The 24729-nt window shown below is 35.4% G+C and overlaps 2 protein-coding genes across 3 annotated transcripts; one reads left to right on the top strand and one right to left on the bottom strand.

Annotated features, from left to right (window-relative positions):
- Positions 1–1602: 1602 nt before the first annotated feature.
- Positions 1603–7010, bottom strand: LOC103706027 (trigger factor-like). Of its 2 annotated transcripts, XM_008789965.4 has the most exons (8): positions 6819–7010; positions 6299–6393; positions 3809–3873; positions 3584–3678; positions 2817–2925; positions 2594–2607; positions 2095–2196; positions 1603–2009 (listed from the first exon to the last, which is right to left on the bottom strand). In XM_008789965.4, the coding sequence occupies exons 1-8, from the start codon at positions 6888–6890 to the stop codon at positions 1860–1862; spliced, it is 702 nt and encodes a 233-aa protein (XP_008788187.2). In that variant the 5' UTR covers positions 6891–7010; the 3' UTR covers positions 1603–1859. The 2 variants fall into 2 exon arrangements, with proteins under 2 accessions (XP_008788187.2, XP_038970400.1); XM_039114472.1 differs by lacking the exons at positions 1603–2009; positions 2095–2196; positions 2594–2607 and having other exon boundaries at positions 2842–2925; positions 3268–3678.
- Positions 7011–8624: 1614 nt separating this feature from the next.
- On the top strand, positions 8625–22263 carry LOC103706028 (signal recognition particle 14 kDa protein). Its single transcript, XM_008789967.4, is given in 7 exon segments — positions 8625–8720; positions 16577–16670; positions 16761–16806; positions 16808–16838; positions 16840–16860; positions 21905–21952; positions 21954–22263. Coding segments are annotated over 7 exon segments (330 nt in total). The 5' UTR covers positions 8625–8717; the 3' UTR covers positions 22041–22263.
- Positions 22264–24729: the final 2466 nt, after the last annotated feature.

Raw genomic sequence — 24729 nt, 5'->3', positions numbered from 1 at the left:
TGAAGATGGACGTCTCACTCATAAAGTTGGGGCCAAAGTATTTGCAAAATGGAGTAATGAAATCGATGGTCGTACTTAAAAAAAAATAAATTTAGAGGAACAATTCCAGGCTTAGAATTATTAGTTGCTACAGACAAATCCAATAACTAGGTTCTTAAATTTACAGATCCGACTTGTGGGCCTTGACCTGTCAAGTCTAAGTCCGTGACATGGACAAGAATGTTGGGTTTGGCTAGGCTAAATTTGAGGCTGAGGCCTGGTCTAGATCTTTAAGAGCAAAGTATTGATGGAGTCTTGATGCACAGGAAGTTGCAAAAACAAAAAGAAAAAAAAAAAAGAACAGCTACAAAGATGATGCTGCTAAAATGAAATGCAATTCATTGGCTATCATTTATGAGATCAAAAAAATGCATAAAAGAGAAGTATATGTTTCGAAGGTTTCTTGCCTATGTGGCATCCATAGAGGGCCATACTTCTCTCGAAATGAGATGATATCTATTTCTCTCGATTTCAAAAAAAATAATAGGGCATTCAAGTTAAGGTTCACATTATTATTCATGACTTATATTACTAAAAAATATTCAAGTATTTTTGTAAGAGATCTTTAATTTATAGATCATTTAGACAAAAAATAAACTGTTTTCATGATATTAGTCCACTAAAATACATGATTAAATATTTGAGTTGAGAATTTACCTTATTAATCATTATTTACACATATAGATTGAAAATTATAGATATTAATGTTTAGATCGAAGCAAAACATCACCTCCTCATATCATTTTAGTCTCTCATATTTTATGTCCAACACGATGTGTACATCAGAGACCACCCAAGTATGTATTTTTTGATTTCTATGTATTTTTACCGGTACAGACTATAATCAATAATATGAATCTTCGATCTAGATACCTTATTATTGATTTGAAGTCGAGAAGACCCAGAGTAGTAGTAGATACAAGGAATGAAGTCCATCTCTCTCTTTCTCTCTCTATATATATTTATAAGTGATGCAAATCAAATATATTTAGAACTTTAAACAAAAGGAATCTAACTTGGCCCTACCCCTTCATCTTCATCTCTTAGTCTCCTATTCTCCCCACTTGCCACCATATGGCCATGGTCAACCACCTGCCAGCTACTACGCCACTTCCTCTTGCTTTCTAGATAAAGGTCAAAAGGAGGGAGGGGGCCGGGAGGTGAGAGCCTCTTTGCTGTAAGACTTGGGCCTAGAATGTACGCTTTCTCCCTATCTTGGTTGGCTCAAGGGCCCAGTTTCGGGGAGGCCAGGGCCCATCCAGCCCATTTAAAGCTCTGGCAGCAATTCTTAGGGCCCAATCAAACAGTGTGTATGGATCTTATTGGCTAACCAAAAGCTTAGTTCTTAGCAAATATTTATAATAAGTTTTATTTTATTACTTGAAGTTACATAACTTTTTTTTTTTCCTTTAAATCTTAACAAACACACTTTCATTAATTGATTGGGGGGCAAAACTAAACAAATTATAAAATTAATTCATTCCAAGCAGCTTCCAACTTACTTCTGGTAGAGTAAGCTGGCACTTCCAAAATCTTCTCAAATTTAGGATGTATAAAAACGCATTAATGAAAATGTAGCAATTTCCATCGAAAACATGTATTACAAGAACGAACTCATGAAAATGAAAATCTCTATAAGCATCTAGGCGACATGTTTATAACAAATCATTGGATTTCTGCGAAGACAATGAATTGGCATTTGAATAAGATCTATATCTTGTTGTTTAGGAAAGAAACCTAATCAATAATACCCTTGAGGGATGAATTTTTAATTTTTGAAAAATAAACAAGCATAGGAAAATGAATTCCTGGATGCAAGGCTAAGAGGAGCCTGAGCTGGTAGCTTCAAGATCTGATTTATCAAAATCAATAGTAGCATTGAATCCAAATTCACTCCCTGGGGTAAAAGCCGATTCAAGTTCTACCGCTGTTTGAGTTGTCTTAAACTGGCTCTTTACCTTCAGTTTTTCCTGATACAATTGCAATTCAAGATTGTTCTCAGCAAACCTTCTTATAAGAAAGCTAAAAGCATAATTGTGTCTAAGGGGGGCATGCCTTCTTCACGTAGTCTCCAATGGTCATGCCAACAATTTCCTCAATAAGGAATTTGGTAACACGGTCTCTCCCAAGGACCTGTAATAGAAAGCTTTTTGGGACCTGCAAGAAATTTACAGCAAAGCTTGAGAGTCAGATCCCATGAAAGTACACATTTAGGCTTAATAGAGAAAACAGGCCTTGGTAAGTAACGAAGTACAAGCAGCTTCGCTCCTTTCCATCTATTTTCTCCTGTCTTTTTTAGAATTGGACAAAAACATTTGAGTTTAATTTATGTATTCTTTGATCCAACCTCAACTTACAGCATTAGAACTCATAATCATTTTCATAAACAGCATTGTTGTTTATTTCCCAATTGTAGACAAACTTATGCTCATAAACAGCACATAGATTTAAAGGATGTTACAACGTTCTAGAAGTTCAAATACAGGAGTATTTAAAAGCCAAAAGCACAAATAGGGTAACATATAACTGCACATGATATTTAGAAGCCACTTACATTGGATGTTTTTCCTTGAGTCATCCCAAGAACATTGAGGGGGAAAAAAAATCTTGAGTCAGACTTCGACAAATTTGGTCATGCAGAAATCATGCTATCTCTAGATGCTAGGAGAAAAATATCAAATATGGTGAACAAAAAAGAAGAAATTACGAACTTATAGCAAATAGGAAGTTGCCACAGCATATCTACCAAAAATTACCATTTGCAAATAAAAGCTTACCTCCTTTCATTTTACGAAACCCTGGAATAGGTGGTGCAGTACGGGCCAAATTTGTCAAAACATCGTCAAGTGCCTTTTGTGTCTCCTCTCCGGTCAAGTCCACTCTTACCTGATAATAGGATAATGAACAATGCCATAGCAGACAGAAAGAACAAAAAAGAACTTCATCACAAAAGAAAAAAATGATATCTGATTTCTATAAGAGATAACCAGGCAGCCTTTTTTTTTTTAAAGCTATGGTTGAAATACACTTGATATCCACCACTTGAGTACATCTTCTATCTACCCTAAACTGGAGTTTTAGGAATAGAGGCTTCAGTATGCATTCTAACTCAATACTGTTAAGTTAGATATGTTGAACAATTTGAATTGCATCTTCCTTTTGTAGACAATTTATGCACTTCACTATTTCCAAACGATCACACCAAGTTACAGGAATTGACAGACACACCTCTCCCAGCAAGCATTATCCACTAAGCTCCTTTGCATAATGATTTTTCTGATAGCAATATCCTGAGTAGCAACTTGACATTGACTAAAGCAAAATATCGAGATGTTATCAAACAAGGAAACACAATATACTTCAAGCAAGTAGTAATGCAATTTGAGCATTCAATATTACACATGAAGAGAAGATTGCTATTAAGAGTAATGAAAGTTGCTGGAAACATAATAAGTCTGGAAATGAATAGGGCAACTTTGGAAAATGCAATATTGTTGAACATTAGCATGCCTACTGAAATTAAGAGTTCAGGTGACAGGCTCACATGAATCTTATCATCATCACGTGACTCGACAACTATCTTAACATTGTCCAATGATAAGTCACTCTTCTTTTGATCTGTAATTGATGCCTCTAAACCTAAAACCATAAATTATTTATAGTTAATTTGATATACCAAACAGTATATCACATTATTATTCATTTACAGCCAATAACCTGCATTACTGGAGAATGAAGTTTACAGAGTTGAGTTGAAGGTCGAGTTCACCTGAACCAGTTGCAAATGTGGGCCAGGACAAACACGTAAAGTCTCTTCCACAAGAAAACATTAAACTGAAAATAATAAAGGAATAGCTTGATTCAGTTGGAGACTGAAAATATGCACATAACCGCATCTCGAAAAAGATTTCATTCAAAAGCGAAGGAAGAAAGCTACTCGAGGAAGAGAAGGAGGCAATTGACTTTACTGCCCATAGTTGAAAAATTGCTTACCATGATATAGCCATTGCACATTCATTTTCTATCATCCATGAATTTCTTTGTTATAGAATAAATGCAACATAACTGCTATATCATGAAATTCATGTATATTCTATGGTCAGAACCTAAATTAAAGAAGGAAAGGTGAAGTAAATACTTTTGGCATGATCAATTTCAACTTGATAAAAAATTCCACCATTGTTTTTCCTTTATGACCATCCAGATGACATTGTCACAGCCTCATCTATTCCTATAGTAGAGGAAGGAAAGAAAGATACTGCATATTTTGAATTACAGCAATAGGAAGAGATACAGTAGAGCAACATTTATAATGCAATAAAGAAGAAATGTTGGGAAAAGGAGTTCAGCACCTAACAAGAATGCCTATACAAGCAAATCTAATCCATCCTAGCAATATCTTTGTTCTCTGTTCCACCTTGCCTATAGGCTCAAAGAATTCATAAAACAACAACTCCTAGTGATATTATAAAGATTTATAACTTCAAGCCTAAGTAAGTATGCATACATACATATATGTATATTCTCTCTCTCTCTCTCTCTCTCTCTATATATATATATATATATATATATATATATATATATATATATATATATATTTCTGATAAGAAGAAGGGCAAGACCCTTTACAATCTGGGATAAGAAACAAAAGAGGCATCAGCTTGGGCTAGCAAGCTAGATGTTAAATGAAAAGGAATCTATATATTTGAGAAACTGTAGATGTTTTTTTTGACTTATTAGGGATGGGAAGATCCAACTGAAATTTGGGCAAATTCGTTTTGTTGAATAAGTAGAAGGCAAGAAGGAATAGTTGGGACTTTGAGAAGGTGTTTTGGATCATGATGACACTTTCTAAACAGTCCAAATGAATCCTTTGCTCATCTAAGGAGGACCAAGAAAACATGAGAAAAGAAGAAGAAATTTTATGATCTTTCTCGTGTCAACCGAAAGGAAAAACAAGTCAAGATTCATTTGTATATAAAATAATGAATTACTTCCCTCCCATCAGCACAAGATTCTTTAATTCTAAACTGGAAAAAAGCCAGGAACATGTCCTACATAGAAAGTCTAACTTGGAAACACAAAAACAAGAGGTGTGTCACCTATTCTAATGCAATATATGCCGTATCATATTCGGACCCACACGGCTCCAAACAGAAATATCTGTCCATTCGTATCTGCCCTTCGCCTTGCCATTCTTAGTAACTAGGGTGGAGAGCAAGGTTGAGGCTAGGGCTGGGGCCTGCAAGAAGGATCCTGCATTTGCCAAATTCTTTGCAGCCTTGCCCTTGACTGTCTTGCTCTTGAATTTCTTATTTATCTTCCTTAAGGATGCTATCAAGGTAGGAGCAACGGCTTCGAGTCCCTTATTCTTGAGCTTCTTTGTCTTTGCCATGGCCACTTCTAAGGAAATTCACATCCAAAAATAAGCCAAATCAAACAATGAATAGACCTCCCACATATCATGCCCTACCAAATATACGCGAGAGGTTGGTCCTTGGTTAATTTAGTTTATCTATGAATATGAATTTCTTCATTGGTGGCTGTAGCAAAGTTGGAGAACTTCAAGAACAAGGGATCAGTGGACATTGCTCTTGCCTCAAAAAACCCCCTGAAGAAGATAAAGGAATTCAAGGGGAAGAAGATCAAGGGTGAGGCTACAAAGGATTTGGCAAATTTAGGGGCCTCCTTGAACATTTTGCAGAATTAAGTAGAACAGCACCCAACATTCCAACTTAAAGAAAAACAGAAAAACAGAAAAAAAAACTTTCGGGGCAAAAAAAAATCCCAATCAACAACTACGGAAATTTCTATAAAAGAATTGGACAAAACACACACACACACACACACACATTTGGGGGGTTGGGGGGGGGGGGGGGGGGGTGGGGGTGGAAGGGGAATTGAGAGATAGAGCCACATGATAGAGAAGCTACAAGAGTTGATATGAAGGCTCTATCTGGATGTTAGGAAAGAGTTGATATGAAGGCTCTATCTGGATGTTAGGAACTTAGGAAAGTGCATAAAAGGAAATTAGAATGGAGGCTAGGGTATAAGCGATCTAGTCATTATCTGTTAAAAGTAGCTGCTACCATCAAAAAAACAAATGATGCAAATCTTCTACAAATCACCAACTCTACCAACAATTCCATTAACCAGGGAAGCCAGAGGCTCATTGGTGGCATTTTAAGTTAAACGGAAGAAATGAATATGAAAAGGAAGAAATATCAGTAACTAATAGTGAATAAAATCTGGAATTTACCTCTGGTATGGACCTTCCCATGCATTACCAATAGCAACACTGTCGACAGTTTTATTGAAAGAAACGCTAGTTTTTGCATGCATCGAAACCATCACCTGAAATGCGGAATTGCATATCTATATATGAGCATCTTCTTAACTGCATAAAAAATTTTAAAACTAACACAGTCATCGTAATAGATGGTATACTAAAGCAGAAAAACTCATCACCTCTCCAATGATCCGTTATAAATCAATTGTAAATTGAAATAACAGGAGCAATCGAGACAAATAATTGGCCTCTCTATCACTTAAAATTACTTCTTGTAAGTCACAGTTCTAGAAAAGCTGCTTTCAATTGGTTCAGATATGGGAAATGACATAAGAAACGAGCAGGCAAAACCCAAAAGGAATCTTTTTTTAGCAATAAACACAACAATACACCGAGCACTAAATATTGGGGTTTTTTTGAAAAAAAAGTAAAGCACATGGCATCTCATTCCAATCAAAATTTCGGGAACCAAAAAAAAAGCAAAAACTACCCGAGGAAAAGGAGCTCGAATTCGTTGAAATGGAACTCTTGGGCCAATCGTAGTCATCGCCATTAACGCCATAAGTTTTCTTTCAAGGATTGGCAGCGATATTTGAGAACCCTAACTTTCCCAATTGGACCGAGAGCCTCACCCTTTCTATCCTCAACGGCCGTCCCGGGGCTTGATCTGATGTAATTGGCATCCCATTTTCAATATATACCCCCATTTAGTTTATATAGTTTTTTGTTTCGAGAAATATGAAAAGAGTCCACTTGGAAAAAATTAGAGTGCATCTAGCCATCAAATAGCTGAGGGTCCCAATGTGTGCGGCACGTGTTCAACTCCAGTGATAACTAAGGAAAACTAATAAAAAGAATCCCAAAGGATTAAGAATCTGAAACCCCTTTAACACTGGATTTGTTTTGTCTTATAATAATTTTACTTTTGTTTAGCAGCCAGAAATTTTGGATTCAAGGGTGCAAATGGGCCGGATCTAACCTCTCACAACAAACTAAATTGGTGTTTTCTTTTGTTTAGCAACAAGAGATTTTGGATTCAAAAATCAAAATTGAGGTAATCCATCCCTAAATATTTGGACCTAAGCAATTAAGGTACAAGTGATATTTTTGTTGCACAATATGTTCCGTCTGCAAATAGTTTTATGTGATATTGAAGATACTAGATGAACATAAAAAAAAGTGCTTGCTAGGAGTAAACAAGGAGGACCTATTAGGGAGTAAAAAAAACATCTAGCAAGAAAAGGGTTTTAGTATTTTGCTTTTCCTTAAGAACTATATGCTTAGTTGCTGGTGGTAGCTTTTTTTAATAATTTTTTATGGTGTCTACAACATTCTTTTGTTCATATTATAGAATAATACGTTATAAAAGCCATCTATATTAGCAAAGATTTGCATTGAACCAATAATACTAGGCATAGATTTTGAAGAATCCATTAATAATCATGAAAATACTTCGGTCAAGAAAATATTTAATCAATCATAGTACTCAAAGATATCAAACAATCAATGTTAGCTTATACAACCATAATTGATTAGGAGATTAATGTTATGTATCAATTCTACTGGCTTGTATTACGCTTAGAATAAATAAATTTATCTGGTCGACAATAAGAATGAAAATATTATGTGCAAATATGAACAATATTATAGAATTATAAGTGTTCTAGGTGTAGGAGAAAATACATGTACTACCTTAGCTATGATGACTATATGTGTTCTTTTAGAATTATGCCATGTATAGAAGAATGTTTCTTAAATTCTATCTTCATACAAAGTAACTCATCTATTGTCAATGAGTTTACCTGACTCGATGTTGAAACCTGAATCGGTACTTTGATTTGGTTCATGAATTAGGTTTCTTAGGTTCGATCAAGAAAACCAGCAAAAAAAATAAATCCACTAACGAAAATTATATATTTGATCACAAGGAAGAAGAGTTCATGTCCTCTCTGCTTCAGGGTTGGATGGGGTGATTGAGAGTGCCACACGAGTGAACTTCTAATGTTGCAGCTGTTCATGATCATTTTGGCTGCATACCGAGCTTCAATCACTCATTTCTTTTTTGAGCACGCTCGCGCCAAAATAAACTTCGAAAACTGCAGACTTCCACAGGAAGTTATTTCCGGGACCTCGGGGAAAATCGCACGTTAATCATCGGCAGACTTGTACGGTCCATATTAACGGATGAATCATATATCTCCGAATAGGACGCCAGGTGATACAGACCTCCGCGCGTTCCGCGAGACAGCATACTGCGAGACTTCTTTAAAAGCTTCCGAGTCCCTGCAAGGGCTCAGAAAGAACGCCTGATGCGACGGAGAGCGATTTTGTCTTCCTCTCCTCCTCCTCCTCCGTTCGAGCGACCGATCCTGGATCGAAGTCCTTTGATATGGTGAGATTCTCTTCTTCTTGTACGATGCATTTAACCTCGATTTTTACCAAATTCGTCCAAGAATCCTCGATTTCTCGTTCTTTGTAGTGTTCTTGATCCGATCTGCCTGTGTCTGATTTTGGAATTCTTCTGTGGTTCTGTCGATCTTTGTTCTTTGTTTCTATTTGCGTTTGATATAATCTGTGGGGATTTAGAGTTCTTTTGTATATCTGTCGACCTTTTTTCCTTTCTTTTTGTTATTCTTGCGCTGTACCATCTTGATTCGAGACGGTACTATGCTTTCTTGATTACTCGTCGTAATTAATTACTGTAATGCAAGTAGGATTCTCTTAAGTTTCTCTACGGACCTAAACCTCATTGTGGTGTTGGGGTTTATTCTCTCAACCTCATAGTCTTGTTTGGTTTTTATAAATCCTTTTCTACGTGTTCTTTGCCTTTTCTTGTCCCCATGTTTTCTCTTTTTTAATTGGCAGGAAGCATGAATGTTTGTGAGTTTTAGTTAACTTCATCAAAGTTAGAAATAATTCTTTGGCAGTTCGTTGTTTATTTGTGAACAGCTGATGTATGGAGGAGTCTTTATTTTTCTTTTTTTCCAATTATCTTTTCAACAGTATTATATAACACTTTTACTGTTGATCTACCAAGATGCTTTGTAGATATTTAAATCACATAAAAAAAAATCTAACAATTAATAAAATAGTGGTAAGAAAATATCTGGCCTGTGAGGTGTGAGAGGCACGCCAAAAGACGCACTGTCCTAAAACCGTTGTTGCCTCCCCACGTGCAGGTATTGGCGGTCAGCGACGGCTCCAAGATACAACCCAAACGGCTCACAGCGGGCCTAATCTACAGTGCACGTCTGTAGTAGGCAGATTACCTAGTCTATATCGGTTGCCCAATAATATAGAAAATTGTAAAAGAGAGAATGGTGGTAGAGAGAAACAATGAGAGGAAGAAGAAGGATTTTTTATTGTATTTTTTGTTAGATACAAGGAATGGCTCTTTTATAGGCCTTTTGTCATCCAACCATAACGGTTGAATACTTATGGCCTCATTAAGGCCATAATGAAAGATAATGGGAAGTTTTGAAACTTCCAAATGGAATTTGAAAAACTTAAAGATTATAACAACTCTTTTTTAAAAAATTTGGGGGTTACAAATCTTTTTTATTTACACAAATTCCAACAGTCCCCCACAAGTTTCAAAACTTTATAAAATCATATACATATATATAGAGAGAAATTTGGGCAGCTTTATACTATGCAATGGGTGCAGGTGTCTTCCGGACTTGAACCTACACTTAGTGTTGACAGTTCTAACCTGAAGGATCATAGTGAACTAAGTCTTGAACTAGACCCTTTGGACCAGATTTTAACATGCCACATACATAGTATTGATATAGACTTGGTGCGGGTTAGCGCTATTTATGGCCATGCGCTGAATCTTGATTCTCATGAGAGTTATTAGAGAACAGCCCAATTCTCACGGTCGCGGCCTCACGACAACTCTCATTTAGGTGAGTCCTCCAAGAATACATGTGACCTGTATCCTGCAGGAGTATGCCTGCCTCGGGCTCATTCAGGGTAACACCCTTCCTAACGTCACATATCAAAGCACTATTGCCATAGGGATGAGCAGGAGACTCTCTCCTTAAAAGTAGTGCTGAAATGAGTCACGCAATATGGATTGTTTCTACCCATTGAACCTTCTTCATGGGATCTCCAATCATAAAGGTTGGGTTACCTCCCTAGGTGACTCCCTTATGGGCTTAAGCCCATCCCCCTCGACAAATCAATGACAGCTTTCTTAGAAAGAGCTTTGGTTAGCTGATCAGCTATATTTTTCTCAGACTTTACAAATTCCAAAGATACAATATTCTTATTCAATAGGCTTTTAACTGATTTGTACCTCACTTGCAAATGTCTATTCATTTTCTTATTAGTATGTGCCTGCCTTACTAACTCTATTACTGCCTTACTATCACAATGTATGAAAATGGCAGGCATGGGTTTATTGACTAAAGGCATGTCAAGCATCAAGTTCTTAATCCACTCAGCCTCAGAGCAAGTTGTATCTAAAGCTATAAGTTCTGACTCCATAGTACTCCGAGAGATAATAGTTTGTTTCTTAGATCCCCAAGATATTGCTGCTCCACCCAAAAGAAATACATACCCTGAAGTGGACTTTACATCCATATTGTCTGTTATCCAATTCGCATCACTATACCCTTCAACTACATTCGGAAATCCCTTATAACACAATGAGTATTCCATGGTTCCTCTAAGATATTTAAAGACTCTCTCTAAAGCAATCCAATGATCTTTGTTAGGATTATGAGTATATCTACTAAGTCTCCCAACAGCATATGCTATATCAGGCCTAGTTTTATTTGCTATGTATAACAATGATCCAATCATTTGTGAGTACTTCAGTTGAGATACTGGTTCACCATTATTTTTCTTCAAATGCACATTTAGATCATATGGTGTTGATATAGATTTGCAATCAAAATAATTAAACTTTTTTAACATCTTTTCTATTGTACTGGTTTGATTAAGAGTAATTCCATTAGGTGTTCTTTCCAACTTCATTCCTAAAATTACATAGGCTTCTCCTAAATCCTTCATGTCAAACTTTCTAGAAAGATAAGACTTAACATCATTTACTATCTCCAAATTTGTCCCAAATATTAATATATCATCAACATAAAGACATAAGATCACATGTTCTCCATTACTCTCTTTGTAGTACACACATTTATCATATTCATTAATCTTAAAGTCATATTCTAAGATCACCTTATCAAACTTCTCATGCCATTGCTTAGGAGCTTGTTTTAAACCATACAAGGATTTAACTAACTTACAGACCTTATGTTCTTGACCTTTAACTACAATACCTTCAGGTTGCTCCATATATATCTCTTCATTTATGTCTCCATTTAGAAAGGCAGTCTTAACATCCATTTGATGAATCACTAGATTATGCACTGATGCTAAAGCAACTAAAATTCTAATCGTAGTTATCCTGGATACAGGTGAATATGTATCAAAGTAATCTATTCCTTCTTTTTGTGTAAAACCTTTAGCTACTAGTCTAGCTTTGTACTTGTCTATGGTTCCATCAGGTTTTAACTTCTTCTTGAACACCCATTTACACCCAATAGCTTTGTTTCCAGGAGGTAAATTAGTTAACTCCCAAGTGTTATTTTGAATAATAGACTCTATCTCACTTTGTATAGCTTCCTTCCAAAATGGAGCATCTAAAGAAGACATAGCTTCCTTATAGGTAGTAGGATCTCCTTCTGTTAAAAAGGTATAAAATTCGTCTCCAAAATTTTTCTCTATTCTAGACCTTTTACTCCTTCTTAACTCTAATTGTGTTTCTGGTTCCTTAGATGCACTTGTACTAGTGGAAGGTTTATCATTAGTAGATGATTTATCTATTACTTGGTGTGAAATTTTATTTTTATAAGGAAATATATCTTCAAAATAGGTAGCATCTCTAGATTCTATAACTGTGTTATTTGAAATTTCACTAATCTCAGAGTTTATAACTAAGAATCTATTGGCACTACTATTTTGAGCATACCCTATAAAGACAGCATCTATAGTTTTAGGCCCTATTTCCTTTCGCTTAGGCTCAGGGATTGCTACTTTAGCTAAACACCCCCACACTTTCAAGATTTTAAGATTAGGTGTTCTTTTCTTCCAAATTTCGTAAGGGGTCTTATCATTATCTTTCACAGTTACTCTATTCAATATGAAACATGCAGTAAGAATTGCTTCTCCCCACAAATTCTCAGGTAGCCCAGAACTTATCAACATCGCATTAACCATATCCATTAAAGTTCTATTCTTTCTTTCAGCTACTCCATTAGATTGAGGAGAGTATGGCGGAGTTATTTCATGTACTATTCCATATTCCTCACAGAAGATGCTAAAATTAGTAAGGGTATACTCACCTCCTCTGTCGGATCTGAGTTTCTTAATCTTTCTTTCTAATTGATTCTCTACTTCGGTCTTATAAATCTTGAATTTATTAAACACCTCATCTTTAGTTTTTATTAAGTACACATAGCAAAATTTCGAACAATCGTCTATAAAAGTCACAAAATACTTATTTCCTGCTCTAGTAGGTGGTCTGTTCGAATCACATACATCACTATGTATGAGCTCTAAGAGTTGAGTGTTTCTTTCTACAGACTTATAAGGCCTTTTAGGTTGTTTGGCTTGTACACACACTTCACATTTATGTTTGAAGTTTAGATTGGACTTAGGGACTAAGTCTAGATCCATCATTCTTTTAATTTTCTTTAAGTGTACATGTCCCAATCGTTCATGCCATACATTAGAAGATTCAACATTGAAAACACTTGAAGAGATAACTTTAACTTCTGAAAGTACATTTAATTTAAACAACCCCTCACTAATAAATCCTTTCCCAACAAATACATTATTTTTTGAAATTACAACTTTATTGGATTCCATAACAACCTTGTATCCTTGTTGGACTAAGGATGACCCACTAACTAAATTTCTTCTGATTTCTGGAACATGTCGCACTCCTTTCAAAGTTAAGATCTTTCCAGATGTCATCTTCAAATCTATGTCTCCAACTCCAAGCACACGTGCAACAGAGTCATTACCTAATGTTACACTTCCTCCACTTGATTTCTGATAAGTTTTAAAATAACCATGATCAAAACAAATATGTACATTAGCTCCAGAATCTAACCACCAATCTTTATTTCCATAAGTAAAATTAATAGAAGAAGAACTAAAGTTATACCTAAAGGATGGCTCAGCTGAATTCTCTTGATCCATCAACATATAGACTTGAGCCTTTGGATCTCTTTGATAGTGATTTGACTTGGGCTTCGGCTTATACTCCTCAGTCTTCTTGAAGAAGCAATCTTTCGCCATGTGATTAGTTCTCCCACAAACAAAGCATAGCCTTTTCTCACTTCCTTTGCCCTTGAATGTTTTATTATTATTATTATTACGGTATTGGAAGTTTTGGTTTTGGTTAGAACGATTGTGGAACCTATTATTTTTCTTGAAGTTCTTACCCCTATGTTGGAAATTATTTCTCTTGTAAAAATTCTTAGTATTATTTTCAACTAGGTTCACCTTAGGAGTCTTTTCATCCTCTTTCTTAGTATTGGCTCTATGTTTTTCCTCAACTCTAAGAGAGTTTATGACTTGGGTTAAGGTTAACTCTCCTTGTTTATGCCTAAGGGTCCTAGCAAAATCATTCCAAGATGATGGCAACTTATCTATAAGACATGAGACTTTAAAATCTTCACTAAATTTAGTTCCCTTTTTCTCAACTCCTCTCAGAAGTTCTTGATACTCATGAATTTGATCTCCCACTAGTTTATTGTCTACCATTTTATAACTATTAAAATTTGAGACAGTAAACCGATCAATGCCAGCATCTATCATCCCATATTCAGCCTCTAAAGCATCCCAAAGTTCTTTTGCACTTGAGGTAGTGGCATGATACACATCATAAAGGTGGTCAGACAAAGCACTAAGTATTCTATTATAGCAGTGGTACTCTACTTGCTCATTAGTCATTTGTGAAGGTAACTCTTGATTAGACCGTGGTTCCTCTATTGCAGATACAAGTCCTAACACAGTCAACCAATATTTAAGTTGTCTTTGCCACCTACAAAAATTTTGTCCACTAAATTTTTCAGGCTTAATACTATTAGCTTCTTCCATATTTGCCATTCTAAATTTTAAACTCTAAGTTTTTAAAGTTTAAAAAGGGCAGTGGAGTATTCAACTGTGAGGAAAAATAATAACAATAATGTCACTAATGAATAAATTTAAACAAGATGTTCCTAAGAGTATCTCTTAATAATATACTATGTAACAATAACTTTACTAATAATTGTAAAGGAAAACAACCCTAATGTCACCAATTAGATTTAATACTTATATCTTCACCAAAACTATTTTTTTTTTTTTAAATCAGAACAGTAAACTTTTTTTATATATATTAAATAGTAAACTGTTTTTTTTTTTTTTAAAGCAGTAAACTATTTTCTTAATTAAAAACAGTAAACTATTTTTTATATTAAAACAATAAACTGTTTTTTTTAACAGTAAATTGTTTTCTTTGATTAAACAGTAAACTGTTTTTTTTTCTATTAAACAGTAAACTGTTTTTTTATTTAAAACAGTAAACTGTTTTTTTTTTAATTAAACAGTAAACTGTTTTTTGTTGAAACAGTAAACTGTTTTTTTTTTTTTTTAACAGTAAATTGTTTCCTTTGATTAAACAGTAAACTGTTTTTTTTATTAAACAGTAAACTATTTTTTTATTAAAACAGTAAACTGTTTTTTTAATTAAACAGTAAACTGTTTTTTTGTTGAAACAGTAAACTGTTTTTTGTTGAAACAGTAAACTGTTTTTTTTATTAACAGTAAATTGTTTTCTTTGATTAAACAGTAAACTGTTTTTTTTTGATTAAACAGTAAACTGTTTTTTTTTTTATTAAACAGTAAACTGTTTTTTTTTATTAAAACAGTAAACTGTTTTTTTTTTTTTTGATTAAACAGTAAACTGTTTTTTGTTAAAACAGTAAACTGTTTTTTTTATTAAAACAGTAAACTGTTTTTTTTTAATTGAAACAATAAACTGTTTTTTTTAATTAAAACAGTAATCTGTTTTCTTGATCAAAACAGTAAACTTTTTTTTATATTAAAACAGTAAAACAGTAAACTGTTTTTTTTTTTTTTAAATTAAACAGTAAACTGTTTTTTTTTTATTAAGCAGTAAACTGTTTTTTTTTAATTAAACAGTTTAATATTAAAATTGAGAATCTAAAGCTAAACTATATATATATTATTATTTAAAGTGTATTCAACAATGATTTCTATCAAAGATGAACAAAAACAGTGTTCAACTATGCATCTTGCAGAATATATAAACATATAGATGAAACAATATAACAACGGTTTTAGAATGTTGATCTACCAAGATGCTTTGTAGATATTTAAATCACATAAAAGAAAATCTAACAATTAATAAAATAGTGGTAAGAAAATATCTGGCCTGTGAGGTGTGAGAGGCACGCCAAAAGACGCACTGTCCTAAAACCGTTGTTGCCTCCCCACGTGCAGGTATTGGCGGTCAGCGACGGCTCCAAGATACAACCCAAACGGCTCACAGCGGGCCTAATCTACAGTGCACGTCTGTAGTAGGCAGATTACCTAGTCTATATCGGTTGCCCAATAATATAGAAAATTGTAAAAGAGAGAATGGTGGTAGAGAGAAACAATGAGAGGAAGAAGAAGGATTTTTTATTGTATTTTTTGTTAGATACAAGGAATGGCTCTTTTATAGGCCTTTTGTCATCCAACCATAACGGTTGAATACTTATGGCCTCATTAAGGCCATAATGAAAGATAATGGGAAGTTTTGAAACTTCCAAATGGAATTTGAAAAACTTAAAGATTATAACAACTCTTTTTTAAAAAATTTGGGGGTTACAAATCTTTTTTATTTACACAAATTCCAACATTTACTTGGTATGTTCTTCAGTCTTCGATTTGTCAAGAAATCTGTGGTCTCTTTCCCTTCTTGTGTTGCTCTAAATGGATTTCTTTAAATTGCTCACTTGTCTATATATTTTCGTGTGTCTTGGGGTGATGTTACATGCTATGTGATACTTCGCTTCCTAAGTTTTCTTTTTGTTTAATCATCTTATAATGCTAATAGGGCTCCGATACTAGCTTAAGATTATTAGGTTATTATTCTTCCCATCTTTTTCTTGCTGATTGCAAGACATGCATCACTATTCTTTTTTGGTTTTTCTTTTTAAATTTTTTCTCCTGTTTCAGGTTCATCTGCAGCCAGACCCATTTCTGAATGAGCTTACAAGCATGTATGAGCGGAGCAAAGAGAAGGGCTCTGTCTGGGTCACCCTCAAGTGTTGTGAGTGTTCTTTTCCCATTCATATATTTGTGATGGGTTTTATATTTTTATTTTGGCCCTTATTAAGTTTTTGCTTGTCTGATATATTAGCATTTATGAAAAGCAAGGGAAAGCATAAGAAAATGGAGACTGAAGGAGTACAGATTCCTTATTCGTGCTACTGATGGCAAAAAAAACCATCACCACTTCGGTAGGTTGCAGCTAATTAATTTTCTTGTCATATTTTCACCTCTTTTTTTAATACAATTTCTGATACCAGATTGTGGGATGCTTTTGCTTACATATTCGTTTTTGTTGTTTATCTGCTTCTATATGGTCATTTTATTGGACAAAGCAACTTATGTAGGCTCTCTATGATCAGACCATTCTTTTATCTTTTATTAATTTTTCATGCTTGATAATAACTTCCATCTTTTTTGCTTCTATTGATTGGTTTCTTAAAAATTTATAGTCCTGAGAGAATGTGATTATGTCATAATCTCTTTTCTGCCAATCACGCAACATCACTGTTGTAACGGTACAAATAAATTTCATCAACAACCACCCTCATCACTTTTTCTAGTTTTAGATGGTTATTCTATAGCAAATTAATGATTTTCAGGAAGTGTGTGGTTTTGGAGGATGATTTAATGTGATGTGGAGGAACAATGTCTTGGAAGGATTTCCAAAATTACAGTTTAAATCAGGATATCGGCTGTGGTGGGAAGTCTTGTGGAAAGTTTAATTTAAATCTGATGTAAGTACAATCTGGTATGTAAGAAGGACTAGGAGACCATATATTAAGATTCCTTGACAAAATTAGATGCCTCCAAGTACATTTAAATTATATGAAGACAATATATTAAGACCATATTTAGTTCCCAACACCAATGCAATAATATGAACAAACAAACCAGATCCCTTGACAATTAATGGGAACGTCATGTCTTTGTCTGCCTGGAACTTGGATGTATATTCTTTCCAGTCCTTGCCTACAAAAGGAAGAGATCTTTGTAATATTTCTATATTAGAATTTTCATGGCTTTTAACTTCCTAAATTATTTGTTAAATCATTCTCTACTCTGATTATGAAGTGACCTTCATTTGCTAGAAGAGAGAACTCATATGTTGTAAAGGCCAATCAAACCTTGAATTGCGTGCAAACCATGTAAAGCCATGGTATCGATGTTGCTCAGGCTGCATGATTCATAACGGCTTGCTGCTACATTCTGCCATTCCATAATAAGGGATTGGATAAATTCGTCTATGAGGTATAATGGTTGTGTATCTTATGGAAAGCTATCTTAGATGTTGTCCTTCAAGATTAAATTATATCACGATAACAACCACCAAAATAGTCTCTAGGAAACACCTATTAAGGCTTCTATGCATAACAGAAATAACATGAACTAGCAAGATGAACCTAAAAAATGCAAACATGAACAAGTATGAACAACAAAATCATATTGTGAGAATACATTGTACAGGTAGAATTTTAAATTAGCCTATATGGAAAAAACCATATCAGTTTCATAAATCAGATAACAAGAACAACAAAAGCATGCGAACAGTACATTGTTCCCACACATTGACAAGCATGGACAAAAATGAACAGATATCATAAAATTTCATGTCACATGAATGTATTACAAGATAATAACAATTTTAGATTATAATAATGAGAACTTATGATCACCTGGATATTTAACCTAAAGTATCTGCACCCAATGCTTAGGTATTGAAATGATTGGCACTTAGACACACACCTACAGCCAACGCATAAACCTGAGACCTTGTAACATAGATGAGAGCACAAAACTATATTGACAATCATTTTCAGAATTTTTGAAGAAAAGATATCTTTTCAGATTTAAAAAAAAAAATCAAACAAGTATGGATTGTTACCATAAAAAAAGAATATAACTTTTACAGAAAACTCACACATTAACAGATCAATTGGAAAAATTTGAGATTCTTAAACAATATTTGTCTTTGAATGAGATCACAAAGTCATGAACATAGATCATGGCACAAGATCATCATAGGGAGATCGCATGATCGTAATCAGAGATCATTGCATCAGTTTTTTCCATAAAGATGTATGGCTGCTAAAGAACCACAAAGAAAAAGAGGGGTGGGTTTGGATTTGTGCTAGGCTCTGGCTGTGCAATAGCAAGCCCTTCTGAGCAACACTACCAGATTAGGGATAGAGAAGGACATTGAATTAGCACTTGGGCTAGGGTCTGGCCTGCTGCTTGGAAGACCCTGCAGACGCGATTGTGAGAGACAGGAGAGGGAGAAAGAGATAGAGAAGGGGACAAGGGGGTGCTCAGGCTTCCACTGATTGCTGGACAGGCCTTATAGTCAGCACTGCTGAAACCAAGGGAGGGGTTGTCTAGTTTCCTAAGGTCTGGCTGAACAGCCATTTTACTTGCTGGACTTGCAGAAGAGGGAAGAAAGGGAGAGGGAGATGGGCGGATGGAAAAGGAACACCTTAAGTTTGTTGGAGAAAAGGAGTGAACTTAGGTAACGAAGGGGAGATCATCGAAAACAAAAACATAGTCATTGAAGAATCGAAAATGAGGTTTTGTAGCTCAAATCCCAAACAAGCACATGATAATTGTCATAAAGGTCAGTTGGTGTTCACATGTCTCTTGAATGAGCATGTCAACAATGTGGCACCTCGACCATTTATCCTCATGCCAACACATGATCCCATGAATTCCAACCCCATCAAATGCCCTTCATTTGTTTTGTTAAGTGAATTTCCCATATCAACAACCATTTGTCTGTCGTATGCTAGTCTAAAGTGGAATGCTTATGTACTTTTTTGAGTGGGGGTGGGGGTTTTTGGGACATTTTTAGATGTACAAAGCACGGATGATGTGTTGTATTAATGTTGCTATGTTGCTTCTTGTTCTTCTATTCTTCCTCTCTTATTTTTCTCATGTTGTCGTTTCTTCACATTTAAGGGAGGCCTCAGCCTCTCTCTCTCCCTCCCTCTCTCCCTTCCTCTTCTTCTTCCCCTCCCCCCTCTCCCTCTCTCGTGTTCGGGTTCTAGTATGCCGCAGTTCGGTATGGTACATATTGGTACCGTATCAAATCGGTCGTTGTCCAGTATGACTCTCAGTACCAGTTCAGCGAACCTGCTTGTGAGTATAGACTGCATCATCAATTGTAACCACCGATGCCTTTTCAAGTATGGTTATTTTTTTAATTTAAGAAAGCTAAGTTTTCGCCCAATGGAAACCTTTATAATATATGGGAAGATGTTTTTGTGTTAATTTACTTTTATGTGAGACTGTTCTTAAGTGACAAGGTCAATATACACAAATACTTTATAATTAAGGTGTGAGTATTTTTGCTTTAAGTGAGAAATTCAGAATCATAAGTGTTTATAATGTCCAGCACTTGCCCAAACAAAGGAAAAAAGGTGATATCAAGGGTTTAAATCTTGAAATTGGCCTAATTTATATTTTTTATGGGATGATACAAAATTGGGATAGGATGGACCAAAAGTTGTTAGCAATAAGAATAAAAGGCAAAATTAAAAAATTGTGTCATGATTTGTCTTGATTGGCCCTTACATTCGAAATGTCATGATTTGTCTCTATTGGCATGATTCATGTTACTTTTAAGTTGTCTAGAAGTAAAGCAAGCATATAAGGGCGTATACATATTATGAATATGACTATTTGACTATTATTTGCTATGTCTAAGAAACTCAATTGAGGTTTGATCAAGCAGATTTAATTTTATTATACACTTATCTGACCAAATCTATGGTTTAATTAATTCTTTATTTGGGAGCTAGCCAATTCAAAAGATAAAATTTGGGCATGGATCAGGTTGGAGACTGGATCAAAAAACTTCTATCGTATATCTTTTACATGCATGTTTAGTTTATAGCATTAGGTTGATCTAATGAGATATTGAATGTCTAGTTCCTTATATATGATGTAAACTTAGTAGCTATCTTTAAAGACTTGGAACTGTGGTTAGTCACTGTGAGTGCCTATCTAATTATAAGTTGTATTTTATAGATATTTTCCTGTTATGTATGGATGGAGTCTAGTTGTATACATCTGAAAACTGAATCAAACTTGTATATAATAAGGCAAAACAGGAAAACACCCATGTTTTTTTTTTTGTTTATTTTGTTAGGTCAATCAACTAAAACATGTTTGTCTCACCCAGATTTTTTATATAATAGAGACCACTATTCTCTTTGAAAAGATGGATAAAGGATATGGAGATTGATTTTTAGGTTTCCTGCTCTATATGTAAGATACTATTATTCTTATCTTTTATATCCAGGAAAATGAAAATTTCCTGTTTAGGTCAGTGCAGAAAGATAATTCTCACATGATTTGAGATATCTGGTTGTAAAATGTTGATTATACTCCCTTTCCAAGTTACTTACCTCTTTCTCAGCCTTGAGTTGTTTCATGAGCTTCTGTGAAACTTGGTGAACCTTCTGCTAGGATGATATTTGGCAAAGGCTTTGCCCCTGTATTGGACACCCGAACAGCATGGCTCTCTGGTGGCTTTTGCAAGGCATTTGAGGAATTTTGGCATGTCAGGAAAATCAAATCTTTCATTTCCAAATATAGGAGACTGGAAAGACATGAAAGAAAACATACTACGATATTTTGACTGTTCCGACCGATTAGAGAAGCAATACATGATCTTCTTGTGCATCATACTGTGTTCCAGAAGTGTATTAGTTATAGTTGAAAGGAAAGATCCCATCTAAGTTTCTTTTTTCTTTTTTATGAAAAAAATTCTTCAGTTACATAGCTTGCTGATTGTTGCTACAGTTGTGATTTTGGAGTCTGCCATCATCATGTTGACTATCTGGCAATTGCATCATCAGGAGCATAATACCATTAACTGCAGTCTGGTTTTGATATCAGGGTGATGTATAGTAGTATAGTGGGCTTGGAGGATAAATTTCATTGGCCTCATTAGATTTCAGGACATAACTTTGTTGACCTCCTTGAACCTTTAGGTTAGAAGCAGTGGGTTCAGAAGGTCAGCATTTTTTTCCCTGAAATTATTTGACATGTCTTTATAATTTTTTCTTTCAAAACCGTTGTCTTTCATTAATGTTTCACTTGTAGAATAGTCTTAATATTAGTAGTTTTTTTTTAGATAGTTAAAAATTGGAATGCATGCAGGAAAAGTATATCTTAAAAATGTTCAAGTAACGGTTGATTGCATGTGTTTCTGCTTTTTTGAAATGCATGATCTAGCTCTCTGCGAAGGATCACGAGAAATTCCAAACTTCTTATGCAACGGTCCTTAAAAGCTCATATGAATGCATTGAAGAAGAGGGAAATAAGGGACAAGAAAAGGACTGCTGAGGTCGAACAGAAGCCAGGATCATGAAAGAAGCCGGTATCGCCAAAGAAGCCAAAACCTGCAAAACCCCCACTTTGAGCCACACTTCTCATTCTTCTGTTATTCTTCTGTTAGTTTTGATTGACAGCAGACCTTACCTGTTTGAAATCCTTGTATTTTTTACTGGATGAAAATCTCAGAAATGCTCATTAATTGGATTTTCTTGCTGTTTTGCATCGACATATGAAGTAAACTGCGAATATTGGATTTTCTTGCTGTTTTGCATGGGCATGAGGTAAACTGTGAATATTGGATAGAGGGGAGAAGTATACCTTCTTTTCTGAAGAATTGCATGTTGCCTTGTTTGATTGGAGTTTGGCTGAAAAAATCTGATACACTGACAGGATTTTTCTGCAAATAGCATCTAATTCCTTTGTGTCTTCATCCCAATTTCCAGGTGAATACAATTTGGAATACTGCTCTGGTTGAATGCTATGTCATCACTATTTTATTGCCTGCACATTTTTGTAGGTTGTGAGCAAATGCTGCGGATCCGACCATAGAGATCCCAATTTTACACTAATTTTTATTGCTTACGCCTTATCTCACAACCAATTCTACACTAACTTTTGTTACCTAACCCAACCTTACCTGGGAACGCCCCTAAATCCAAATTTGATCCGACCATAGATGGAGATGCCGGTTCATATTTTAAGTGGATTTCATCTTTCTTGTAGATAGAGAGGAAACGACCGAGAGGGAGCGAGAGTGCTGGTGGTGGGAGGGAGCCGGGTACATGGCTTATTAGCACCTCCTATAGTTTGTCTCAAGGACGAACCAAGTTTGAACAAGCTCCGGTAGACAGGTGACGGGACCGGTTCATAGCATGACGTTTCAGCTGGAGGTCAGGTGACATTCTCTTCTTTCTAATACGAAACCCCCCTCTCCCTCCCCTCCCCATTTTTCGGCTTTTAGGAGGGAAATAGTAGACCTTCCAAAACGAAGAGAATAATCATCACAAATAAAAAACAATCCGTAATTACAGCTATCTCTATTACTTCTCATATCCCTCGTCTAGTTTAATTATAGTTTTGTCATCGTTCAAACCATATAGAGAGCTTTGACTAAGTGGCAAGTTTTGTTGTTGCTCGCTGATCCCTCTCGCTGTTTTTGGGCTGCAGTAGCTTCTCCAATCTATTCATGGCGTTCTTTGAGTGCATGCTACTCTAGATGCTATGGATGAACCAAATTTTTTCTCAGCTAGCGTTTGGCATATCCCCCATGCATTTAACAAGAGGTATGCATGACTACGATCCTTTATATTTTTTACTATTTATTAAATTGGCAAATGTGTTTTAACTTTTCAGGTGTGTGCTCCTTTGCTTCCCCTTTTTTTAAAGTATTTGGAGAGGCAGCGGGAATGGGTGGGAGTGACGTGCAAAAGAGAAATGTTTCGGTCTAGTAGTAGTGGGCATACTTATTTAAAAAGCGCAGGTCTAGCCTATCATACTGGAATCCATCAAGATGACTTGTTTGTTACTCTTTTACCATTAGAAGCTTAACCCAAGTGCCCAACCCAACAAATGAGTACTTCTGATTTTAAGACCGTGAGGCGAGAAGCTGACTAAAAATAGATGCTAAGAAGACTGGCGAGTGAAGCAGAAATAAGTGGTTCCTACCTACTAGGAAATAACAAAAAGTATCGAGTCTGCTAGCCTTTTGTAGGAATTCCGGCCATTAATATCTTCAATCATATGTATAACACGTGTCGAATACTCATGTTATATAATAAAAAACAAAATAATGTCCAGGAACTGGCAGTAGCAGCTAAACTTTATGTCAAGCACTCAAGCTGATAAAGTAATTTTCTGTATCAGTTGGAGGAGTGAAAACATGTTCTCTGCTGTTGTGGTTATGGCGTTTAATTTTTTAATGATTGATTCAAAGATTAGATGAAAATATTTTCTCGTCTCGAAACCTATGATCCTTCTACCTATAGACCATAGGCCTTGGCTTAATAGATAGAGAATGCTTTCCACAGGGATGTTTTGCATTAGAATATTAATTTAAATGCATATCAAGTCCATGCATTAACAAAGTAAATTTAAGAAGCCGTGTGAACCTCGTGACCCCGCGATCCTTCTATCCCACCACCCAATACAATACCTTTTTTTGATCCTTGTATCCCGTAATATTTCCAATTAAAAACGCCCAAGGACATGAAATATTCTCTGTCTACATGTGATGAATCTCTTGAATTCATCCTTAACATCATGATGTTCAGGAAAAGAGGAAGATGGAAAAACAAACAACGCTATTCCCCCTCTGTCCCTCTCTCTGAAAAAAAATGGAAATAAAGAAAACTCTACTTCTATGGGGGAAAAGTCCTGGTTGTAAGGAATCACCTATGAAGTAAAAAAGTCAAATTGTTATGGGTCTGGGCTAGCTAATGGCCAGGGCCTTTTGGGCTAGGACCGGACGGCAGCATCTCCATCCATATCGCCATGGTCGCTTTCGCCTTCTCATACATGCTCGGGTAGGCCAGATGGCTGGCTCCATCGAAAGAGTCTGGTGCAGGCCTTGCCGCATCAATAGTAGGCATGCTTGTTATTGCAATCATCATGACGACAACAAGAAGCAAGAGTGCACGGCTCCTTGGGGAATACATCGCTCGCTTCGGCGAATGGAAGTTGGAAGGAGAGGAGGTTTTAGGAGGAGAAATGGTGGTCAGAAGAAG

The sequence above is a fragment of the Phoenix dactylifera genome, chromosome 1 (genome assembly GCF_009389715.1).
Source record: "Phoenix dactylifera cultivar Barhee BC4 chromosome 1, palm_55x_up_171113_PBpolish2nd_filt_p, whole genome shotgun sequence".
Taxonomy (NCBI): domain Eukaryota; kingdom Viridiplantae; phylum Streptophyta; class Magnoliopsida; order Arecales; family Arecaceae; genus Phoenix; species Phoenix dactylifera.
This window is presented reverse-complemented; position numbering and strand designations above follow the sequence as displayed.

Excerpts from the sequence above, each read along its gene's own strand:
- LOC103706027 (XM_008789965.4), bottom strand. The coding sequence starts at position 6,890 with ATGGCGTTAATGGCGATGACTACGATTGGCCCAAGAGTTCCATTTCAA. Across the intron at positions 6,394-6,818 it reads TTCGAGCTCCTTTTCCTCGG|GTGATGGTTTCGATGCATGC; the intron begins GTAGTTTTTGCT and ends TCCGCATTTCAG. Across the intron at positions 2,926-3,583 it reads GTGATGATGATAAGATTCAT|GTAAGAGTGGACTTGACCGG; the intron begins GTGAGCCTGTCA and ends TCCTATTATCAG.